The sequence below is a fragment of the Pan troglodytes genome, chromosome 8 (assembly GCF_028858775.2).
Source record: "Pan troglodytes isolate AG18354 chromosome 8, NHGRI_mPanTro3-v2.0_pri, whole genome shotgun sequence".
Classification (NCBI taxonomy): domain Eukaryota; kingdom Metazoa; phylum Chordata; class Mammalia; order Primates; family Hominidae; genus Pan; species Pan troglodytes.
Window position 1 is genome coordinate 61,941,765 of NC_072406.2, and position 21,752 is coordinate 61,963,516.

At 48.6% G+C, this 21,752-nt stretch overlaps 1 protein-coding gene across 2 annotated transcripts in view; it reads left to right on the forward strand.

The window, feature by feature from the left end:
* The window catches only part of CHAT (choline O-acetyltransferase), a 53,483-nt gene that overhangs the window by 21,387 nt on the left and 10,344 nt on the right, over positions 1 to 21,752 (forward strand). For both annotated transcript variants that reach the window (XM_016918274.4, XM_063781773.1), the window contains 6 exons: positions 10,689 to 10,858; positions 12,686 to 12,786; positions 13,687 to 13,815; positions 16,056 to 16,178; positions 19,246 to 19,387; positions 19,537 to 19,599. In XM_016918274.4, coding sequence (XP_016773763.1) covers positions 10,689 to 10,858; positions 12,686 to 12,786; positions 13,687 to 13,815; positions 16,056 to 16,178; positions 19,246 to 19,387; positions 19,537 to 19,599 — 728 coding nt within the window. The remainder of the gene's footprint in view (positions 1 to 10,688; positions 10,859 to 12,685; positions 12,787 to 13,686; positions 13,816 to 16,055; positions 16,179 to 19,245; positions 19,388 to 19,536; positions 19,600 to 21,752) is intronic.

Below are 21,752 nucleotides of genomic sequence, written 5' to 3' on the forward strand. Positions count from 1 at the left end.
CATCTTATTTAAAGGTGAAAGACTGAATGCTTTCCCCCTAAGATCAGGAATAAGAGGATACCTACTCTTACCACTCTGTTTAACACAGTATTGGAGTTCTGGCCAGTGCATTAAGGCAAGAAAAGGGAATAAAAGGGATACAGATCAGAAAGAAAAAAATTAAATGATCCCTACTTTCATGAAATGATTATGTATGTAGAAAATAGTAGCAAATCTACAACTCCAAAAACTCCTAGAATACATGAATTCAGCAAGGTTGCAATATAAAAGATTAACGTACAAAACTCAATTATAGTCTTTCACCTTTAAATATGATGTTAACTATAAGCTTTTTGTAGATGTTCTTTATCAAGTCAAGTAAGTTCCCTTCTGGTACTGGTTCAATAAGAGATTTTATCATGAATGGATGTTCAATTTTGTCAAATGTTTTTACTGTATCAATTAATGTAATCATGTTATTTTTTTCTTTAGTCTGTTAATGTGGTGGACTACATTGATTGATTTTCAGATATTGAACCAGCCTTGCATCCCTGAAATGAGCCCCAGTTGGTCATGGTGTATAATTCTTTTCATATATTGCTTAATTCTACCTGCTAATATGTAGTTCAGTATTTTTTCCATCTATTTTTGTGAGGGCCACTGGTCTATAGTTGGTTTGGTTTTTTGTTTGTTGTACTGTATTTATCTTCTTTTGGTATCAGGATACCAGTTTCGTAAAATAAATTGGGAAATGTTCCCTCCTCTTATATTTTCTGAAAGAGATTGTATAAATGTGGTATCAATTCTTCCTCAAATGTTTGGTAGAATTTTTCAGTGAAATTATTTGGGCCTGAAGATTTCTTTTCGGGGAGTTTTAATGTTGCTAATTCAATACCCTTAACTCATTTATGCCTAGTGTTCCATTATTAGAACGCTAAGCTTGTGGGAGTTATTTATGTCCTACTGCTTAAGGTCATCACCAAGGTCTGATTTTTCACAAAAAAAATTTGCAACCTCCAGCATAAACGGGTTAATAATTATAGGGCTATTCAAATAATCATAATATTCAATGCATTGTGGTAGTTTATACTTTTCAAGGGGTTGGTCCATTTCATGTAAGTTGTCAGATTTATGTGTATAGAATTGTTCGTAGTATCCTCTTATTATACTTTTGATGTCTGCAGGGTCTGTAGTGATATCCTGTTTCATTCCTGATATTGGTGGTTGTGTCTTTCTCCCTCTCTTTTTTTTTGTCAGTCTCTCTGTAAATTTGATTGATCTTTTAAAATAACTACCTTTCTTTTTGTTGATTTTTTTTCCTGTTTTCAACTGTATTGATTTCTGCTCTTTATTATTTCCTTCATCTTGCTTGCTTTGGGTTTTTTTCTGCTCTTCTTTTTCTAGGTTCTTCAGGTAAGAAATTATTTATTTGAGACTTTTCTAATGTAAGCATTTAATGCTATAAATTTCCCTCTCATCAATACTTTAGCTGTGTCTCACAAATTTTCATATGGTGTATTTTAGTTTTCATTCATTTCAGTGTATTTTTAAAATTTCCCTTAAAACTCTGATATGGTTTGTCTCTAAGTCTCCACCCAAATCTCATCTCGAATTGTAATCCCCACATGTCAAGGGAGGGACCCGGTGAGAGGTGATTGGATCATGGGAGCGGTTTCCCCCATGCTGTTCTCATGACAGTCAGTGAGTTCCCAGGAGATCTGATGGTTTAAAAGTGCTTGGCAGTTCCCCCCTTGTTCTCTGTCTCTCCTGCTGCCATGGGAAGAAGGTCCTTGCTTCCCCTTCGCATTCTGCCATGATTGTAAATTTCCTGATGCCTCCCCAGCCACGTGAAACTGTGAGTAAATCAAACCTTTTTATTCATAAATTACCCAGTCTTAGGCAGTTCTTTATAGCAGTGTGAAAACAGACTAATACAGACTCCCTCTTTGACCCATTAATTGTTTAGAAGTATGTTGTTTAGTTTCCAAATGTTTGGAACTTTTTATGTTATTTTTCTGTTACTGATTTCTACTTTGATTCCACTGTGGTCAGATAACATATTTTGAATGACTTTAATTCTTTTCAATTTGTTGAGTGTTGTTTTATGGCCCTGGGTATAGTCTATCTTGGCATATGTTCCATGGGTATTTGAAGAGAATGATTGATGATATTGTTGATTTCTTCTACGTCCTTGCTGAATTTCTGTCTAGTCGTTCTAACAACTGTTGAGAGCGGTGTTACAGTCTCCAAGTACAATTGTGGATTTGGCTATTTCTCCTTTCAGTTCTGTCAGAGTTTGTTTAACGTATTTTATAGTATGCTTGGTATAGATACATTTAGGGTTGCCATGTCTTCTTGGAGGATTTATCCTTCACTTTTATATAATGCCCTTCTATGTCTCTGGTAAATTTTCTTTGCTCTAAAGTGTACTTTACCTGACATTAAGATAGCCATTTCTGCTTTCTTTTGATTAATGTTTGCATGCTATATATTTTTCCTTCCTTTTACTTATAACCAAACTATATCATTATATTTGATGTGCACTTCTTGTAGACAGCATATAGCTGGGTAATGTTTTGTCGTATATTCCATCAATCTCTGTCTTCTAATTGGTGTATTTAGAACATTTACACTTTACATAATTATCGATGTGTTAGGGCTTAACTCTGATATTTTAGTTTTTATTTTCTGTTTTTCAATTATTGTTCTCTTTCTCTTGCCTTCATGTGGGTTACCCGAACATTTTTTAGAATTCAATTTTGATATACCTGTAACTTTTTTAAAATTGTCTGTTTGTATAGCTTTTTCTAACAGTTTCTGTAGGTATTACCTTGTATATACATAACTTATCACAGTTTATTAGTGTTGAAATGTTACCAGTTCTAGTGAAGTGTAGAAAGCTTACCACCTTTTATTCTCCTTTGTTTATAATACACTTGTCTTAAATATTATCTCTATATACATTTAGAACCACATCAGGCAATTTTATGATTTTTGCTTCAACATTGAAACATAGTTTAGAAGACTTGAAAGGAGAATGAAAATGAATTTATTTACTCAGATATTTACCCTTTCTATTGTTCTTTCTTTCTTCTTGATGTTCCAATGTTTCTCTTTTTACCATTTCTTTTCTTTTAAAAAAAAAACTTTCTTAGGGACCAGCTGCGGTGGCTCACGCCTGTAATCCCAGCACTTTGGGAGGCTGAGGAGGGTGGATCATGAGGTCAGGAGTTCAAGACCAGCCTGGCCAAGCAGAGACAAACCCTGTCTCTACTAATAATACAAAAATTAGCCTGGCGTGGTGGCAGGTGCCTGTAATCCCAGCCACTCAGGAGGCTGAGGCAGAGAATTGCTTGAACCTGGGAGGCGGAAGTTGCAGTGAGCCGAGATTGGGCCACTGCACTCTCCAGCTTGGGTGACAGAGCGAGACTCCATTTCAAAACACCAAAACCAAAAACAAACAAACAAAAAAACACTTTATTTAGCCATTCTTTCAGGATATGTCTGCTTGGCATAAATTCTCTTAGTTTTCCTCATATGAAAATGTTTTGATTTCCCCTTCTTCATTTCTGAAGGATATTTTTCCTTGATATAGAATTCTGGATTGATAGTTATTTTTTTTTCAGCACTTACAAAATATTATGGCAATTCCTTCTGGTCTTCATGGTTTCTGATAAGAAAAAAAAATCTGCTGTTGTCCTAGTTGCTTTTCTCCTATAGAATATATATATAGTATATATACACACACACACACACACACACGCATATATATGGGTGTGTGTGTCTATGTATAGATACATGTGTATATATGTATATCATTTCTCTCTTGCTGCTTTCAAGATTTTCCCTTTGACTTTAGTTTTCAAAAGTTTGACTATGATATGTTTTGGTGTATACTTCTTTGAATTTATCATGTTTGGGGTTAACTTATCTTCCTGAATCTTTAGATGTGTGTCCTTTGCCAAATTTGGGGATGTGTTAGCCATTATTTCTCTGAGTTGTTTCTGCTCTGCCCTCTTTCTCCTCTCCTGGGAATTTGGTGACATAAACATCACCTTTTGTCTCAAAGGTGCCTTAGACTCTGTTCCTTTTCCCCCAGTCTAATCAGTGTTATTCTGTCTTCAAGTTCACTGATTCTTTTCTCTCCTCCCTAGGTTCTGCTGTTGAGTCCATCCACTGCGCTTTCTATATTGGTTATTCTATTATTCAGTCCTAACATTTCTATTTGGTTCTTCTTATATATTTTATTTTCTTGCTGAGAATTTGTTTCTTTGTGGAGACTTCTTTTCTTTTTCATTTGTTTCAAATATGTTAAAATTGCTTGTTGAGGCTTTTTTATGATTACTGCTTTTTATTTATTTTATTTTAATTTTATTTATTTATTTATTTGAGACGGAGTCTCACTCTGTTGCCCAGGATGGAGTACAGTGGTGTGATGTCGGCTCAATGCAGCCTCCGCCTCCCGTGTTCAAACTGAGATTTTCCTAGTTCTTGGTAGAATGAGTGATTTTCTGTTGAAACTTGGACATATTGTGTTATAAGACTTGGGATCTTATTTAAGCTTGTTTTAACTGGCTTCCTCTGACACTGGTCCAGCAAGAGAATGGGGGAGGTTATAACGAGGTGGAGGTGGAAGCACAGGCACTTCACTGGGTCTCTGTTGACACCCTGGGGGAGGGGACTCCTTATTACTGCAGGGTTGGGGGGTGGAAGTTCAAGCTCCCTACACGGTCTCTATTAATGCTGTGTGGGGAAAAGGACGGAGGGCTGGTTATTGCTCAATGGAGATAGAATTCCCAGCTTCCATCTGAGACCGTGCCTTCTCTGATACCCCAGAAGCTGAGATGCCTCATTACTGACTGGTGATGGTAGACATCTGGGCTCTCCACTTGGCCTTTGCTGGCGAGGGTGCTGGGGGAGGGAGGGATGACACGGTTTTTCTCTGTGGTGTTTGGCTGAAGTAGAACGCTTATTACCTAAAAGTTTTATGTCTTGCTATTCTGATCCTTCGACTAGAGAGAGCAGGCTTTTGTTGATTGTTTTGTTTGCTTGTTTGTTTGTTTTTAACTATACCCACTTGTGTTTTTACGTTGCTGGGTTCTTCAACTGCAAATTGGATATTTCAGGTAAAAAACAAACCAAACCAACCCCACAGTGTATTAGTCTGTAGAGCTGGCATAACAATACCACAGAGTGGTGGCTTAAACAACAGACATTTATTTCTCACAGTTTTGGAGGCTGGAAGTCCAAGATGAAGGTGTCACAGGGTAGGCAACTACAAGCCACCTTCTCACTGTGTCCTCACATGGCCTTCTCTCTGTGCACACATGCTTGGTATCTCTTCCTCTTCTTATGAGGACACCAGTTCTATTGGATTAAGACCTTATTTAACTTTATCTCTGTAAAGGCCCTCCCTCCAAATAGAGTCACACTGAGAGCTGAAGCTTCAACGTATGACTTTTCAGGGGACACAATTCAGTCCGTAATACCCAGAGAATCTGCTGCTATGATGTTCCTTGGGTCCTGAGGTCCCTGGCTGGTCTGCCTTCCTCTCGCCATCTTTCAGAGTCTTCTTACTTTTGTTTTGAATAAAATGTCCAAGTTTTTAGCGGGAGGAATGGGGAAAAGTATATGTTCCTGGAATCGGAAGACCCTCTATCCAGAGCTCTTTAAAGGTGCCTGATGTAACTCAAGTCAAAGCAGTTCTGTTTTGCAAGAGTGAGAAATACTTTTGTTTGAATTCTCATAGTCTCTGAGGACTGACAGCATAAAGATCACCCCCTAGGCCAGAGAGTCGGGAAGAATATGAGATGTGCGATGGCAGATTTACCTCCCAAAAGAAAAAAGTACTCCTTCATCAGGCGAGGAAAGATGCTGAGATAGGATTGGGAAAGGTTAAGAAGGTCTAAGCCCCTGAGAAAGAGCCCAGTTCATCCATCTCCTGGACTGTGAGAAGGGGGATGGGCATGGCATAGAAATCTGACTTGTGCTAACTTCTCAGGGAATAGATCAGAGCAAGCAAAGGCCAAGTGTCCCAAAGAGGGTGGTATATGTCCGGGGGTACTTGTGCACAGTAGTGCACATTAAAGAACATCTCCTGAGTCTTGCAGCCCTGCACAGAGAGAGGTACCAGGTGCTATTTTGTCTGTGCTCACCAGAGTCTCAGCCTGTAAGCTTCCAACCTCTAATGCCAGCCTCAGGGCTCCCCGAGGCCTCCTGGCCTCTGGAATTTCCACACTACCAAAGCTGTCAGCTCCCTCCTTGGGCATGGGTGTCAGAGCAGGCTCCTCCTATTACTCAATCCCCACCTCTCACTATTACGCCGGGCTCCTTGAGGAAGATTGATTCGCCACTTTAAAGGAGCCTCGATGTGCTCGATGAGGATGCCACAAGACAAACGGCTCCTGCCGTGCGCCTTCAGCCCGCTGTCCCGTGTTTCCATTACATTTGGGCCACAGTCATGGTGGATGAGCTTGGGTGTAGTGCTCATTTTCTGCCTTACACGATAAACTTGTCAGCATTTGACTGATCAGCTACTTATATGCAGGGAGTTCATTTGCAAGGCCACCTGGCTCCCCGCTCTGTTGTCCTGCTCCCATTTTACCCTGTCTAATGAGCCAGGACCTGGTTCCTGTTGGGCAGCGCTGGGCTCCTGGGCCCTGCAGAGCCTGCACATGATGGCAAGGCCTCAGTGCCTCCTCACAATCTGCCTCCCCTGCCTGGAGGTGACGAGGGCAGTGATGCCCAGGGAGCCATTCTTTCCTACTGCCAGCCTTGCATTGCCCAGTTAAAAAGGAGTGTGCCAGGCCTCCACTCTCCTGCCTCGAGCCTGCATCAAGGCCTGCTCTCAGCCTCCTGACTGAGCAGGCATGCTGTGGGCTGCCTCAGGAGCTGCAGTCTGCCCACTCCACACTGGCTTTGGGGCTGTTTTTAAGGAGCCCTTAGTGAAGGCAGCTACTAAGCCAGGGCTCTCAGAGTTCACCCTGAGGTATGGCCAACAGGAATGAGGTGTACAGCATTCAAGCTGCCTATGGCCCCGGCTTGGCTGGCCTTCAGGCCCATGCCTTTCCCAAGCTGCCAGGTATCCTAGACTCTGCTCTGACCACACTGAGCTCTTCCATGATCCTTCAGCACTCCCTGTTGTTGCTGGCTGAAGTCACATGACTGAGCTGGGCATTCATAGCCCTTGTTGATGAACCTGAGCACTGGGGTTGGATGCCTGAGATCAAACCCAGCTCCCTCGACTTAGTGGATGATTATTATCATCCGTGTTTACAAGAGAAACCTTGTAAATGGCCTAAGGTCAAGATATTTGGTTTCTCTGGTCCTGACCTGTAAATGAGGCATGACAATGATACCTATCTTATATGCATCAATATGCATGTTTAGATTGATATTTGGCACATGGTAGGTGCTCAACAAAGGTTAGCTAATAGCATCACATCATTATGTTCTTCCAGCCCCACCTAAATCCTGCATGCCCTCACCCATAAGCTGGAGGTCAAGCCGATCACTCACAAGCTCTGCTTACAAGCCTGGGGATCTGCTCTCCGGCCATCCAAACCACTGTCCCACCCTCCACCCACCACCCTGCACTACTATACACCTCCTGGCATGCCTCTCCCTTCTTCTTTGCTGATCTGAACCTGACCCAGACCTGGCCAAGGCCTCCCCAGGGCTCTGAAGGCACTGGCTAGCCTGAGCCTGCAGGGACCGCTAGCACAGCACATAGTGCAGGGCAAGCACTATGGCCATCTGCAGGGATGCCTAAGGAGGGGAGAAGGGCAGAGCAGGGAGCCTTGCAGGGGGGAAGAAGCCCTACCTTGTCCCAGCCTCACCCTACCCCCACTCCCCCATCAACTCATGAAGCTCAAAGCCTCAAAAGTAGTTGGGTTTTGCCCTTCATAAGGACATGGCCTTTCCCTTTCCCATTAGCCAGCTGGACACCTCCAGGCCCCCTGTCTGAACTGGGTCCACAGATCCCAGCCCGACCTTGCCCAGGCCAAGGGAAGCACACTAAAGTCCATTACCCAGCATGGACTGTGCTTGCCTTGTTCAGGAGGCCCAGGACCCACCCTCAGTGAGTGCTGATATGGGGGAGGGGACCAGACCAGGGGTCCAGGGGCTGCAAGTGCTGACTGTCCAAAGCACGGTGGTCTAGGAATGGCAGTGGGGTCATGTGCTGTGCAGCAGGGGATGGTGGTCAGGGATTGGGGGGCACCTCTGGGCTCAGGTGCTGTGCGAGGCTGGCCTGACAAGAGTGCAGTTCCACATCTGCACTGAGCAAGCTGTGGAGGCCATGTGCTCTGGGTGTTAGGAGTCCTCCAGGGCAGGGCTGGTACTGCCAGAGGATGAGCGAGCTCAGGGAGGGCTGTCATAGACAGAGGAGGAGAAGGGCCTTGTCCTGGGCACAGCCTGCATGATGATGAGGAGATGGGATGTCCACAGGATCAGGGAGGGGCAGGAGGTTGTCTGTGAGATCCACGCAGGGATCTAGGGTGGGAAGGAGGTGGCCATGGAGCCCACGTTGCCATGTTTAGAAATTTGGATTCTCCCTTGTGGGCGGTAGAAGCTGTTTCAAGTTCTAAGAGGGTAATGTGGTGACTGCACCTCCTTAAGGAGCTTACAGGAAGGGGAGTTTCCCCAGGGCCTGGGCTGGCTCTCATTTATGCTTAGATCCTCAGGGCATGGCCGGATCCTTGATGCTGATCAGACTGAGGCAGGGAAGCCCAAGAGGCCATGCAGAGAGTGAGGAGGCATCCTGCCCCCATAGGGACCAGGAGGGGTTCTGAAAGCACAGGGCTCCCAAAGCCTCATCCTCAACAGGAGGGAAGAGAGGATGTCCCAAGGTTAGGCTGGCTTCCCAGAGTAGAAGGTCTGCTGTGGGAGACATCTCCTTCCCTAGGATTTGCAAAAAGTGAGAAAAAGGGGATGCATGGGGACTGGAGACTCCTTTCAGGCAAGGGCATCTGTGGACACTCCTTGTGAACTTGGAGAATTCACCTGGGCAGAGCGAAGACCAGTGCAGTTAGCATCTGTGTACACAGCAGGTATTGAGAAGACCTAGGGGATGGTCTTAAAGATTTACTAACCACCCTGGGAAGGGGAGCTGTCCACATGCCCAAGGAAGGCAAAACGCAGGCGAGAGCTCCCACCATCATATCTGTGATCCAGGCAGCAGGATGGAGGAAGGTGGGAAGCAGGACAAAGAGCACATGCTAGTTATCTTTGAGGAGGTTCCCCGGAAGCTGTGGTGTAGTTTTTTGAGATCTTGCTCATAGAATTTAGACACCTGGTTACCCCTAGCTGTAAGGGAGGCTGGGAAGTACGGCTCTAGTTTGTTATCCATGTACCAAGCTAAAAACCAGGGGTTCTACAAGCAAGGAAAGAAAGGACATGTGGTGTGCAACTAGGAGTCTCTACCATGTAATGAACCTTTCCCTGCAAATGCCATGCACCCATCTTCCCACACACAGAGCACTGTCACCTCTGCCCTGGGTGCCTCATCCTGTCCCAGCAACCAGCCCCCAAGGTCAGGCTCTCCTGGTGATATGCAGCCCTCACCATTGGGTCTTGAAGTGACTCCTTGGAATTTTAAACCAAAATGTTAAACTTTGGGTGGACTTTTTAACTTTTGGTGAACTTTAAACCAAGAGGCAGGCTGTGTACCCCCACACCCAGTACTGAGCAGTGGAGAGAACATCGTCAGCACAAGAGACTCCTGTTTGGAAGAAATGGGAACACGCAGCGGGAGCAGGCCTGGCCCCCAACAGGTCCTGCCGGGTGGGCTTGGTGAACCTCCCTGTGCCCTGTGGAGGAAGCTGCCAGGGAGGGCAGCTTCTGGTGCTCTCTGGGAGGAACGCATGTGTCCTTGGTGAAATCACGTGCTCTGTGCCTGACTCCCGCTCCTGAAGAGCCGTCCTTGTCTGTACTCTTCCAGTGCCACCAGGGAGGGGGATTCCCTTTTGAGACCTGCTTACTGTAGAAGAATGTCTAGAGGAGCCTGGGAATTGGTAGAGGCTAACACAAAAGCCAGCTGTGGGCCAGGCTTGGAGCTCCTTTGGATCCATGAGTCCAAAACTGCCCCTACAAGCTCATCCAGATGTGGGTTCAAGGCAGCCTGGCCCTTCTGCCTGCAGCTCTGCCTCTGAACCAACAGCTTGGGGGCAGGGAGGTGAGCAATACACTTCCTTCAGGTTTTAATGTGAAATTGCCTAATTTTGAAATTGCAACAACAATTTTGAAATTGCAGTTTAGATGTCTGAAAGTCATAGTTCAGCACAAACAAGCATGCCTACACACAGATGTGGCTCACAGGAGCCCCAGTGGAGGGTGCTGTTGGGTGGGGGATTAAGGGCCCTTCCACTGATGTGGGCTGACCTGAGGGTCTAAGCATCCCGCTTCATCTTGGCATGCATGACCAATAGCCCACACATCTGGAGGAGAGCTGGTCACAGCTGGAGAGCAGGGCTCCTGCAGGGACCGTGCGAATGAGCTGGGATCCTGGGGTAGGACAGAGGCTCAGGACACTCTGGCTGACTTCACTGCCCACCCACAGTGGGGCAAGGTGGGGGGTCAGGGCTGGCTCAAGACCTGGGTCTTGTTGTGATCCCAGAAGACAGGGCTGCCCTGCCCTGTGTGGGGCTCTGAGGAGAGAAGACTGGCCTGGAGCGGGACAGGTGCTAGGGCCGTGCCTGCCTCCCCTGCAGACTCCACCAACCGGGACTCGCTGGACATGATTGAGCGCTGCATCTGCGTTGTATGCCTGGACGCGCCAGGAGGCGTGGAGCTCAGCGACACCCACAGGGCACTCCAGCTCCTTCATGGCGGAGGCTACAGCAAGAACGGGGCCAATCGCTGGTACGACAAGTCCCTGCAGGTAAGCTGTCCAGGTGGCCCTGCAAGAGCACAGCCATGCCCCCAGCGAGAGAGTGAGTAGGCAAGCGGGCACAGCCTGGTGCCCAGGCCCGCACGTGCTTGTGTCTGGCAGGCGCACTCACTGGTTTCTGCTGCCTAAGAGGCTGGGTCTGAGGGGTCAGGAGAGCTGGAGGGGTCTGAGATGTGCTGTTGATGTCAATCTCTGGACCAGCCAGAACTCTTCTCAGGAGCCAGTGGCCGAACCCAACTCAAACTCCCTAACCTTCCTGCAGCCTGTGCCAGGAAGGTCTGGGCCAGACCTGGGGCCCATTTCCCATCACCCATCACACCTGTGAGGTGGAGGTGTGCCAGGAGTAGGAGAGTATAACAGCCCCACTGAACAAATCCTTAATGCATGCTGAAATAATAATTTCTGATGCCCAGAGCTGTCAGCTTTTTGGATGTCCACCCCCGTGGCCTGGCGATTTCAACATACCTCCCTCAATCCCTGAGAAGTAGAACAGCCCAGCATCTCCATGGAAGAAAGTCTGTAAGATGAGATAAAATAATTCATATATGTTCATTTACATGACATCAGCCTAGAAGCAGGAAATTTACTTTGACCTAGAGAAAAATACCCATGCAGACGGGATGAAGTCAAGGTCAAACCATTCATTCCCATTCTGCCATCCTCCTTTTATTCCCCCAACATGCCAATCCTGAACCTAGTCTTGTTTATTTTAAAGTCACTACACTTTTATATGATATGCCATGTAGTATAAAACAGCAGGCACAAACAAAACATCTCTCTACTTTGGGTTAGCAAAGCTCACATTGATAAGCATATCTAGACAACACCTCGTTTTCCTTTCTCTCTGTCCCTACATTCTGCAGGTTTTCCTTTTTATTGGTTTGCATATTGATTCTGTTATTTCTGATGCGCTCTCCAGCTGCTGGGCCAGCTGTTTTAGCCTCTACAGTGGTGCTAATGGCTTATCATCTTTCATGGAGCAGCTGTGGGGGTGAACCGATATAATACATGCACAGAATCTGGAACTCAGCCTTGGTAGCAGTTTTTAAAAGACACCGCTTTCCTTCCTTCCTTCCTTCCTTCCTTCCTTCCTTCCTTCCTTCCTTCCTTCCTTCCTTCCTTTTAGTGACAGGCACAGATAAGTACTAATGTGGGGGGTGGGTGCAGCCCTCTCCACCACCTCTCATGGGTTAGTCTATGCTGACCTCCAGGTTCTTTTCATCAGCAGGGCAGATTATCAGGCGAACCAGAGAAGCCAGCAGGGCTTCATGGACCTGAATTCAAGATGATGGAAAACTGGTCTCAGGACAGCAAGGCAGGGGACACTGGGGGCGGGAGGGGAGGGCCTGCAAAGGGTGAGTTTGGGGAGAAGCTCTGTGGGAAGTGAGTTTCTTTGTAGAATGGGAGTAAAGATCCAGCCTCTGGCACACAAGGCAAGAGACTGGGAGGAGACCCCGATGTGAGCTATGACAGGAAACAGGGCTGAAGGGCCTCACCCAGGCCCCAAGGGCAGCTGGGCAGACTCGTCCTGAGGATGAACTCCTCAGAAATCCCTGGACTGCTCAGTCCGGAAACTTGGGGCTCCACCTTCACTGCCCACAGCTTTTACGGGAAAGAGGTCGTGAGTGCAGAGTAGTCTTGGATTCTCATATTCTCAGGCCACTGCAATCACATGCAGTGTTCTCTTCAGGAAATAATGTGCTCTGGTGTCCCTGGAGAAGAGGTGCCCTGAGAAGCCAGGGGCCTAACCTGGGGCCAAGGGGCTGCCTTGCAATGCTGACTCTCCCATGATCGCCCACTCCCTCTTTCCTGTTGCAGTTTGTGGTGGGCCGAGACGGCACCTGCGGTGTGGTGTGCGAACACTCCCCATTCGATGGCATCGTCCTGGTGCAGTGCACTGAGCATCTGCTCAAGCACATGTGAGTCTGGATCCCAGGGCTGCCATGCTGGGCCCCAAAAAATGTGGGTGGCCGCTGGGGGCTGTGTCAGTCTGGAAAGCGTCTTAACAAAAGATGAATTTGAAAAAAATGTGTACTATACACACACACACACACACACACACACACACACGATGAATTTGAAACCCAGCTTTGTATGCAACATCATGTGCTTCACGGGCCATGGATAGGAGGCAGCAGATTTACGGCAGTCAGGGAGAAGCATGGCAAGGAATTCTCAGGAACCTCTGCCTTGAGAGAGGGGAAGCCTACATCGATACCTATTGCTTATCCTGAGTCAGGGCCAGGCCCATGGCTGCCCCAGCACAGGGGGAGTTCTCTGAGTCTCACTGCTTCCAAATCCCAAGGCTGGGTCCCTCCTTAGCTCCCCAGCAGGGTTCCTCTGTGCCTTAAACACATGGTATTCCTTCCTCCATTCCCAATTTTACCCATTCTCTCCTAGAATCGTCTCCCTGCATCCAAGTCTTCAATTTCTTCCATGAAACTCAGGGTTACTGAAACCTAAACCAAGCCTAGTAGGCACAAACCTTGTAGAAGAGAACAACACAGCTTGCTCTTAAATTTCTCTCCAAGTCTTCTGTAAGGGTGTAACATGGTCTAATAGGAAAACAATGAAAAGAAATAATGGGTTTTGGAGTCAGGCGGAACTGGATGGAACCCTGGCCCTGCCACTTAATGATTTTGGTGGCCTCTCTGAGCCTCAGTTTATTCATCTGCACGGTGGTTCAGGGGCAGCTCGTACCCCCTGAAACTCCATGGCCGCAAACACTGACAGCTAAGATGATTGCACAGAGCAAAGAAGAGATGCCTTCCACAGCTCTCTGGCCGCAGAGCCTCAGGAGGTTGCCTCTGTGCCCACAGGACGCAGAGCAGCAGGAAGCTGATCCGAGCAGACTCCGTCAGCGAGCTCCCCGCCCCCCGGAGGCTGCGGTGGAAATGCTCCCCGGAAATTCAAGGCCACTTAGCCTCCTCGGCAGAAAAACTTCAACGGTAAGGATAACCGAAGTCTCCTTTGAGGGGTCCCCTAGGGACCACCCCGCCCTTGCCTACTAGCTCCCAAGGCTCCCTGGAAGTTTCCAAAGACCCCAGCTCCTCTGCCTCTCCTTGGGCTCCACCTCGTCCCCATCCCTCATGGAAATGTAGTCAAACTAAAGGAGAGATATAACTCTGGGGAAATAACCTTGCTGAAGTATCCATCATTTCCCTAAAATGCAAACGCAGGGCTATTTTTTTTTTTTTTTCAGTTTCACCTGACTGAGCAGAGTCAAGGCCGGGAAATCATCCCCTGCTTTAGGGGGGAGTAATAAACAACTGGTTTGAATAGGTCATTTGAATTCAAGCTATTTCAATTTGCTTGAATGTACAGTGCAACTTGACAAAGGGGCCTTTTTCCCCAAGGGGAGGGGGCCGTTCAGGCCCTAACGGGACCCAGGCAGGAGGGCCTGGGGCAGCAGCAAGCAGTGGTGGCAGCCACATCCTGGCAACCATGTCTGCACTGTAGCTGTTGATTCTCCCATTCAGTAAGCAAGCACGAATGCATTCATTCACTGGTTTGCTCATTCATTCATCAAACATGTGCAGAGCTCTGGTGTGCACCCGGCCTGTGGTAAGGCTCTGAGAACACAGAAAGTTAAGTACCATGGGACCTGCACTCCATATTTGAGTGGAATAAGTAGACTCCCAGGCCAAAACGTGTGATACAGTAAGATTAATGCCAAAAGCAGAAACAGCCATGCTGACCTGAACCCACAAAAATATACAAGCTGAACTCTGTCAGGACTGTGAGTGAGGGCCTTGTAGAGACGGGCCTTGAAGGATGGATAGGAGTTCATGGTGCAAGCAGATGGGGAAGAGGCAGAAAGGCAGCTTCTTCAAGCTTGTACAAGTTCATAATGATGAAGGCTGGTTTGGAGACCAGCAAGTGACAGAATGGCCAGAGCTGGGCCACAAAAAGGAAGTTGGGCCACACTGTGATGAGTGTCACTGTCCTGTTATGGGCCTAGAGCCTGCCCTGCCACTGGAGGGTTCTGTGCAGGGGGTATGGGGACGCCCCTGAGGAGGCTGTGGGAAGGGCACATGTGAGCAGGACAGAGTGTGGCCAGGCTGGGAAGCTGAAGAGCGGGAAGGACCCATCCACTGGGAGCTGCTGGAGAGGGTGCCTGGCTTCAGTGGGCATGGAGGGGCCTCAGGTGTTCTATAAAGTGGTGCTCACATCTCAGCTTTGCAGGGTTGTTCAGGAGCTAAGTCAGGGGCCAAGGCAGTGAGCTGGTGGGCTGCTGAGTCCTCAGCGGGTGAAGGAGTCCACTCACTTCCAGGGACCTGAGCAGACCCCACGTTCCCCAAGGCCCCCAGCTCCACCCTCCAGAGGCTGAGGAGAGCCAGGAAAGGCCCATGGATGGGGAAGCAGGAGGCTTCTTCCTGGGGGTCCTGAGGGGCCCATACAAGTGGGTGAGGCCCGAGTGGGCACAGCTTGGGGGAGAGGTTTCCAGGTGGCTGTGGTGATAGTGAGCTCAGTCTGTCCCAGACTCTGTCAACAGGTAGGTCTGAGGGGCGAGTACTCATGGGAACTGGGTCTCCTCCAAGTCCCCCTGTGTTCCTAGCACCTGGCCCCACCGAGAGCTGAGCTGCTGTGAGCAGGAGGAATACTTCAAGGAGAGGCAGGCAGGGAGCATGGAGTCCCGACGGAAGGTGTGCATGTGGGCTCGGTGTTCCCACTCAGGCTATGCGCTCTCCAGTGGGGAGGCACATAGACCTTGCCAGACACTGCTCCAGTGGGCAGTCAGCCCAGACCCCAGACTCCTGATGGAGGAGGAGATTGTTCAATATGAGGGTCAGCCAGTGCTCCAGAGTCTCAGTGCAGACTTGGAAAATGTTCCTGTTACTCCGACAGTGAATTACAAAATCCCGGGCATGTCACCTGTGTCACAGTGAATCCCTGCCTCACTAACACAGCCAGGCCCACCTCCCCACCCACTCTCCAGAGCAGGGCCGACACTCCACTCAGCTGAGCTCACCTTGGGTCATAGTAGTCCTGGCCTGGTTTGTCTTCTGACACTTTCATAGGTCAAGGCATGTCTCTGACACCTCAGTGCACTCCTGAAGGGCAGGGACTACGTCCGCACCTTCCAGAACGCTAGGACACAGACCAGGCTCTAGAAGCCCGGGGAAACCCCAGATGCATGCATACTGTTTTGCATGCAATAAAAACATCTTTTCTTTTTCTTCCTCAGAATAGTAAAGAACCTTGACTTCATTGTCTATAAGTTTGACAACTATGGGAAAACATTCATTAAGAAGCAGAAATGCAGCCCTGATGCCTTCATCCAGGTGGCCCTCCAGCTGGCCTTCTACAGGTGAGTGAAGGTGGAGTGAGTCTGTACCCTGGAGGGCTGACGGACACAGTGCTGTAGGATCTAGGGTCTAGAAGCATCCTGGAGGGAGGGACAGCCTTCTGTGGGCCTGGAAGACTGGAGAGGGACTGAGGCTGCATGAAGGAGGAGCAGACTGAACTGGGTTACAAATCCAACCTCAGGGAACTGCCTGGGTGATGGCACAGGGGCACGGAGCTCCAAAGGACTGGAGTGTAGAGCTGAGAAGAGCCAGGAGGGGATGAGGACCATGGTTGGGGTTGGGGGGCTGCTCTCCATCCCAATTTCCCCCACCTCACCCAAGCCCTATTGCTGCAACCTGTTCCTCCCCAGTCTTCCCAATCTTGCTAAGGAAATGGAACCAGCAGCTCCCCCAGCTGATCAAGACAAAGATTTTGGACTCATCCTTGATTCTGCCCTTTCTCGTATCCCCGCACACTGCCATATCCGTTCTCCTCCAAATGTCTCTCACCTGCCCTCCACCTCCACTGCCATTGGCCCCTCCCAGGCCACCATCAGCTCATGCTTAGCCAACGGCAGCACTTCCCTAGGGTCACTGCTTCCAGTGTTGCCCCTGGTAATCCTGTCTTCATGAAGAGTGAACTTTGAAATATGCAAATCAGACTAGATTACTTTCCACATGAAACTTCCCAGTGCCTTCACACCAGGCTTAGAACAAAAGCCAGGCTTAGAAGTGCCCCCTGTGGACTGGCCCCAACTGAGGCCCTCCCACACCCCCAGCTCTCTCCTGCCTCCTGACCTTTGCCCTGGCTGTGCCTCTGCCACCCACGGAAGGTGTGCGTGTGGGCTCAGGGTCACCACCCTCCACACGCACCAGCCCTTTCCAGCCCAGTTTCCATCCCTCGAAGCCTTTCCCCACCCCCTTATCTAATGCAGCCCCCTGTGGCCCCCTTGCCACCCATTCTCTGTCATACCACATTGAATTTTCTTTTTCTTTCAGGCAATTGTTACTCATGTGAATTATCTTGTTTGCAGGTTTGCTGGCTTTGTTTTCTAGACTATCCCCGCAACCCTGACATTCTGGGCATCTCGCATGCCTCTGAGTCCCTAGCACCCACACCATACCTGGCACAGAGTAGGTGCCAGAGACTGAATCACAGACGGGAGGTTTAGCCAGAAGTGGTCCGGCCAGGTCTGGGATTTAGACCTGGTGGCCCAGGTAGCTGTGTGTCGGGGAAGGGGTGAATAGTAGGGAAATCAGGAGTGAAGGCAGGGGGAGAGGTCAATTAGCCTTACAGGAGGCGAAGAAACCAAAATGTGAAATAGATCTTCCTGGAGATGGGGCCAGCTCCTGACAGTTCCAGGGCTGCAGAAGCAGCGGCTCATCAACTGCCTGCTATGAACGGTAAAGCTCTGCCCTCCAACCTGCTTTCAGTTTGCAACTTCCATGAAGGGCATAACGTTACCCTGCAGTAAAGCTAGGGCAAGGCATTCTCACTAATGAACAGGCAGCACCCATGCAGACACAGCAGCCCAGTGTCCCCTGCGGGGCTGTAATTCTCAAGGAAGTGAGTGCAGCCACTTTGAGTGTCTGTCCTGTCGGTACACCTTGGGGAAGGCCGATGTCATCCCACATGAGGACTGGGCTTGCTGCTGAGACTTGAAGAGGCAGAAACCTCACCAGTACTGAGATGCTGCAGGACCTGCCTGGCATTTGGAATGGTGGTCAGTGCCTTCTGATACTCAGAGGGCATGGGGCCGAGATAGGCCGTGAGGTCAGCATCCTGCCGGAGCCTCGACTGGGGATGCCACTAAGACCAGCTGCTCGGGACCTCTCTACTATGAGCACTTCCAAGTTTCAGATCCAGAGCTGAGGGGGACAGTGCAGCCTGCACAATGCACCCCTCCTCCACCTGCCTGTGGGCTGTGCTGTCACTGGACAAGGCCAGGAAAGGACATAGCCAGAGGCTCCTGGGTTCATCGAATGGCCAAAGAGGATCTGCTTCCCATGAGCAGCATTCTTCAGGCTCTAAGCTGTAATAATCACAATTGTTTTTATCTGCCCCCAGATTCAGCAGAAACCTAGAGGCTGCCTGAATTCGGGTTGGTCAATGACTGGGCAGTGATGGTGTTTGCCTCCAGGGACCATAGAGACAGGACAGGAGCTCCTTGCCAGAGTCTTGGGGAAATATGTCAGAGTGTACAGGAAGGTCATTCCCTTGCTCACCAAGCAAGACAGTGTCACACACCCTGCAGAATTGGACATGGCCTTCCCAAACCTCCAGGAGCCCAGCCAGTGAGGGAGAGACATCCTGAGAGGGCTGAGATGTGGGGCCACGACTTGCTGGGTGACACTGGGCTGTCACTGCTTCTCTCCAAGCTCTGTGTCTTTTTTCCTCCCCCACTCCCAACATCAAGGACTTTACCAAGTGGTGAGAAAGGGAGTGTGCCCACCAGGGGTGCAAGCCCAGGGACGCTGGCCCAGTTACCATGCATAAGGACAGAGGAGTCCCCTGGCTGGTGGGGAAGCGGCCACTGCTGCTCAGGACACAGTCATCAGGGAGGAGAGGCACAGCCATGGTGCCCATGGGTCTGTCAGAAGCCCAGTTGCCCCTGGAAGGGAGGGCCTGGACAGCCGTTTACGCTTACCACCATTAAGGCCCCTCCCTGCCTCCCTCTGGAGGTCATGCTTGAATCAGTTTAAATAAAACAGGATTCCCTCATAGGTGGGAATGATTAATTACACAATTATTCCATTCTGTGCTATTCATCAAACACTCAGGTCTCACAGAAAACTCTAGGTTTCCCACCAGGTTGGGAATTTTTTTTGAAGCGCTACCCGTCACTTCTTTATTTTATGTCAGTGCAGCATCCCCGGGTGTATATAAGCAAACATGGCTCTCCATGTGGGAGACTCCCCAGCGTCATCTTTGGGAATTCCCTCTAGAATTCTATTAATATTAAAATGAAATATTCTGCCAAGTCAAGTCAGGGCTGTGAAAATAAAGCTTGCTGAGGCAATTTTTCTTTCCGAGTTTATGATTTCCCAAGAATAAATTACCATGTGCCATTCATCCTTCATCCCACGCAGGCTCCACCGAAGACTGGTGCCCACCTACGAGAGCGCGTCCATCCGCCGATTCCAGGAGGGACGCGTGGACAACATCAGATCGGCCACTCCAGAGGCACTGGCTTTTGTGAGAGCCATGACTGACCACAAGGCTGCTGTGCCAGTAAGTCCCACCCCACCCCACGGCCACAGGAAACCAGTGAGGCTGCTGTGGTTGCCCTGGGTTGCAGTGGGCTCGGCCCTCTGACCACCAGACACTTTGGCTCCAAGCAGCCTTTTAAACCCCACGCTGCCTCTGTGTTCTGTTGACAGGCTTCTGAGAAGCTTCTGCTCCTGAAGGATGCCATCCATGCCCAGACTGCGTACACAGTCATGGTGAGTGACGTCGCACCACCTCACAACACTGTACTTGAGCTGTGCCTGGGGCCTGCCAGAATGGGCACCACGGCATAAGACCCTGTGTGAGGGCCCAGCCACCTGTTACTCAGGGACTTGGCAAGGCCGCTTCACCACTCGGTCTCTTGTTTCTTCGTTTTAGAACCTAAGTAACATAGCATTCCTGCTTTTGACATGGATTTTATAAGAATACAAAAGTTACCACTTTTCAAACCCTTTGAAACAACCATAATGACAATAATAGCACCTAATATGTATAGCATCTTGCAGTTAATACAAGAGGAGTCAACTGTGAGGGGAAGGGGCTCAAGCCTGGCAAGCGGTGGGGGTCACACACCTTCCCCAATCTCAGGCAAAACAGTATCTGTTCCCACCTAGGGCTGCTTTTGCCTCTCATTCTCTGTATATTCATTTATACTACCTGTGAATAAAAAGTCTTTGCTGAAAATTAATAGGGAAATCAAACTTGCAAGGGAAATGTTTCTCTAGCTTAGAGAAATAATTCATTTTCTGGCACTGCAAAGCTATTGTTTGCAATAGCAAAATAGAGAATAAGCAGTGACTTGGGCTGCTCATCAATACCTGCATTGCAAGTCATTCTAATACAGTCTTTGAAGGATCATATAATCTATGAGAAGGAGCTGAACAAATTTCACTATAGATACTTGAAAAAAGAAACAATGCATTTCTGGATTTTAGAACTAGCCAACATAGACTTCTCTCTAATTCAGTTGCTAGGTCCCTAATTCATCTAAATACTTCAGTGTTTGTTCTATTTGGGGAAAACATAGCACCCACTCATGTATTCAGTGGGTTTTGTTTTTTTGTTTTTTTTTTTTTTTTGGTCTTCATGCTTTATGCCAGGCAAGGTGCTGGGTGCTAGGAAACAAAATATGAAGTCCATAAGCCCTGTCCTTAGGGAGGTTACCATGTAGTTGGGAGAAGAGGCCCTTCAACGTGAACACCAAACCCATGTGAAAAGAGCCCTCAGAAAGTAGCAGGGGACATGGAGGAGCCAGCTGTTTCCTCTGCTTGGGAAAGCCAGGAAGAATTCCCAGGGAAAGTGGTGCTTCCTGTGAGCCACAAAGGATGAAGAGAGGCTTGTCAGGCAGACACAGAAGGGAAAGATGGCTCAAGAAGGGCACCACGTGCAAAGACTGAGAGCCTTAAGAGAATAAGACCCATTCGAGGAAAAGCAGAGCACAGCTTGCAAAGGACAGTGGGGCAGGGGAGATGTTGGATTTCCCTGTTACAAAGTGTGTTATGGTGACTGGGTGGAAGAAGGACTGGTTGGAATTGGGGGTGGGAATGTTTGCTGAGAGGCAGAGTTGCTGGTTAAGAACCTTCCTAATATGGAGGAAGAGCTGGTGTTTGGACTGGAGTAGGACAGGGGCAGGGTGAAGGGAAAGTCGTAAACTCCTCCTCTTGGTGGAAGAAACTCTTCGCGCATGGTGGACTGCACACAGGGTTACTGTCACTCTCTCTGAAACCCTCCAAAAACAACAGCAAGGGATTTTTGAAAGCCGTAAATACACCAGGGCAAAGAGAACAGGAAAGGAGTGGCAGCAACATGTTAGAGCTGGAAAGTAGAACACATGGCGACTGACTCAGCAAACAGTGAGAGAAGCTTGGGAGACTGGGTAATTTATGAAGAACAGATAATTATTTTTTAAAGTTCTGGAGGTCGGACGTCCAAGATCAAGGTGCCAGAAGGTTCAGTGTCTGGCAAAGCCTGCTCTGTGCTTCCAAGATGGTGCCATGTTGCTGCATTCTCCTGAGGGGATAAGTGCTGTGTCCTCACATAGTGGAAGGTGGAAAGGCCGAGGGCTGAACACTGTGTACAGCCTCTTGTATAAGAGCCTTAAACCCGTTTATGACCTAATCACCTCCTGAAGGTCCCACCTTCTAATACTATCATACCATTAAGTTTCAACACATGAAGTTTGGACAGGACCCAAACATCCAAACCATAGCAGTTGATGATCTATATAAAAAGCAGTTAGACCCTCAGTTCCTCTCTACCACCCCAGGCAGCCAGGCTACTAGCCCCCCTCCCCAGTGGTGGGCTAGAAGTTCATTCTCTGGAGAGGCTGAAGCAGAAGGACTCCAGACTTGAGGACACTAAGCATGGC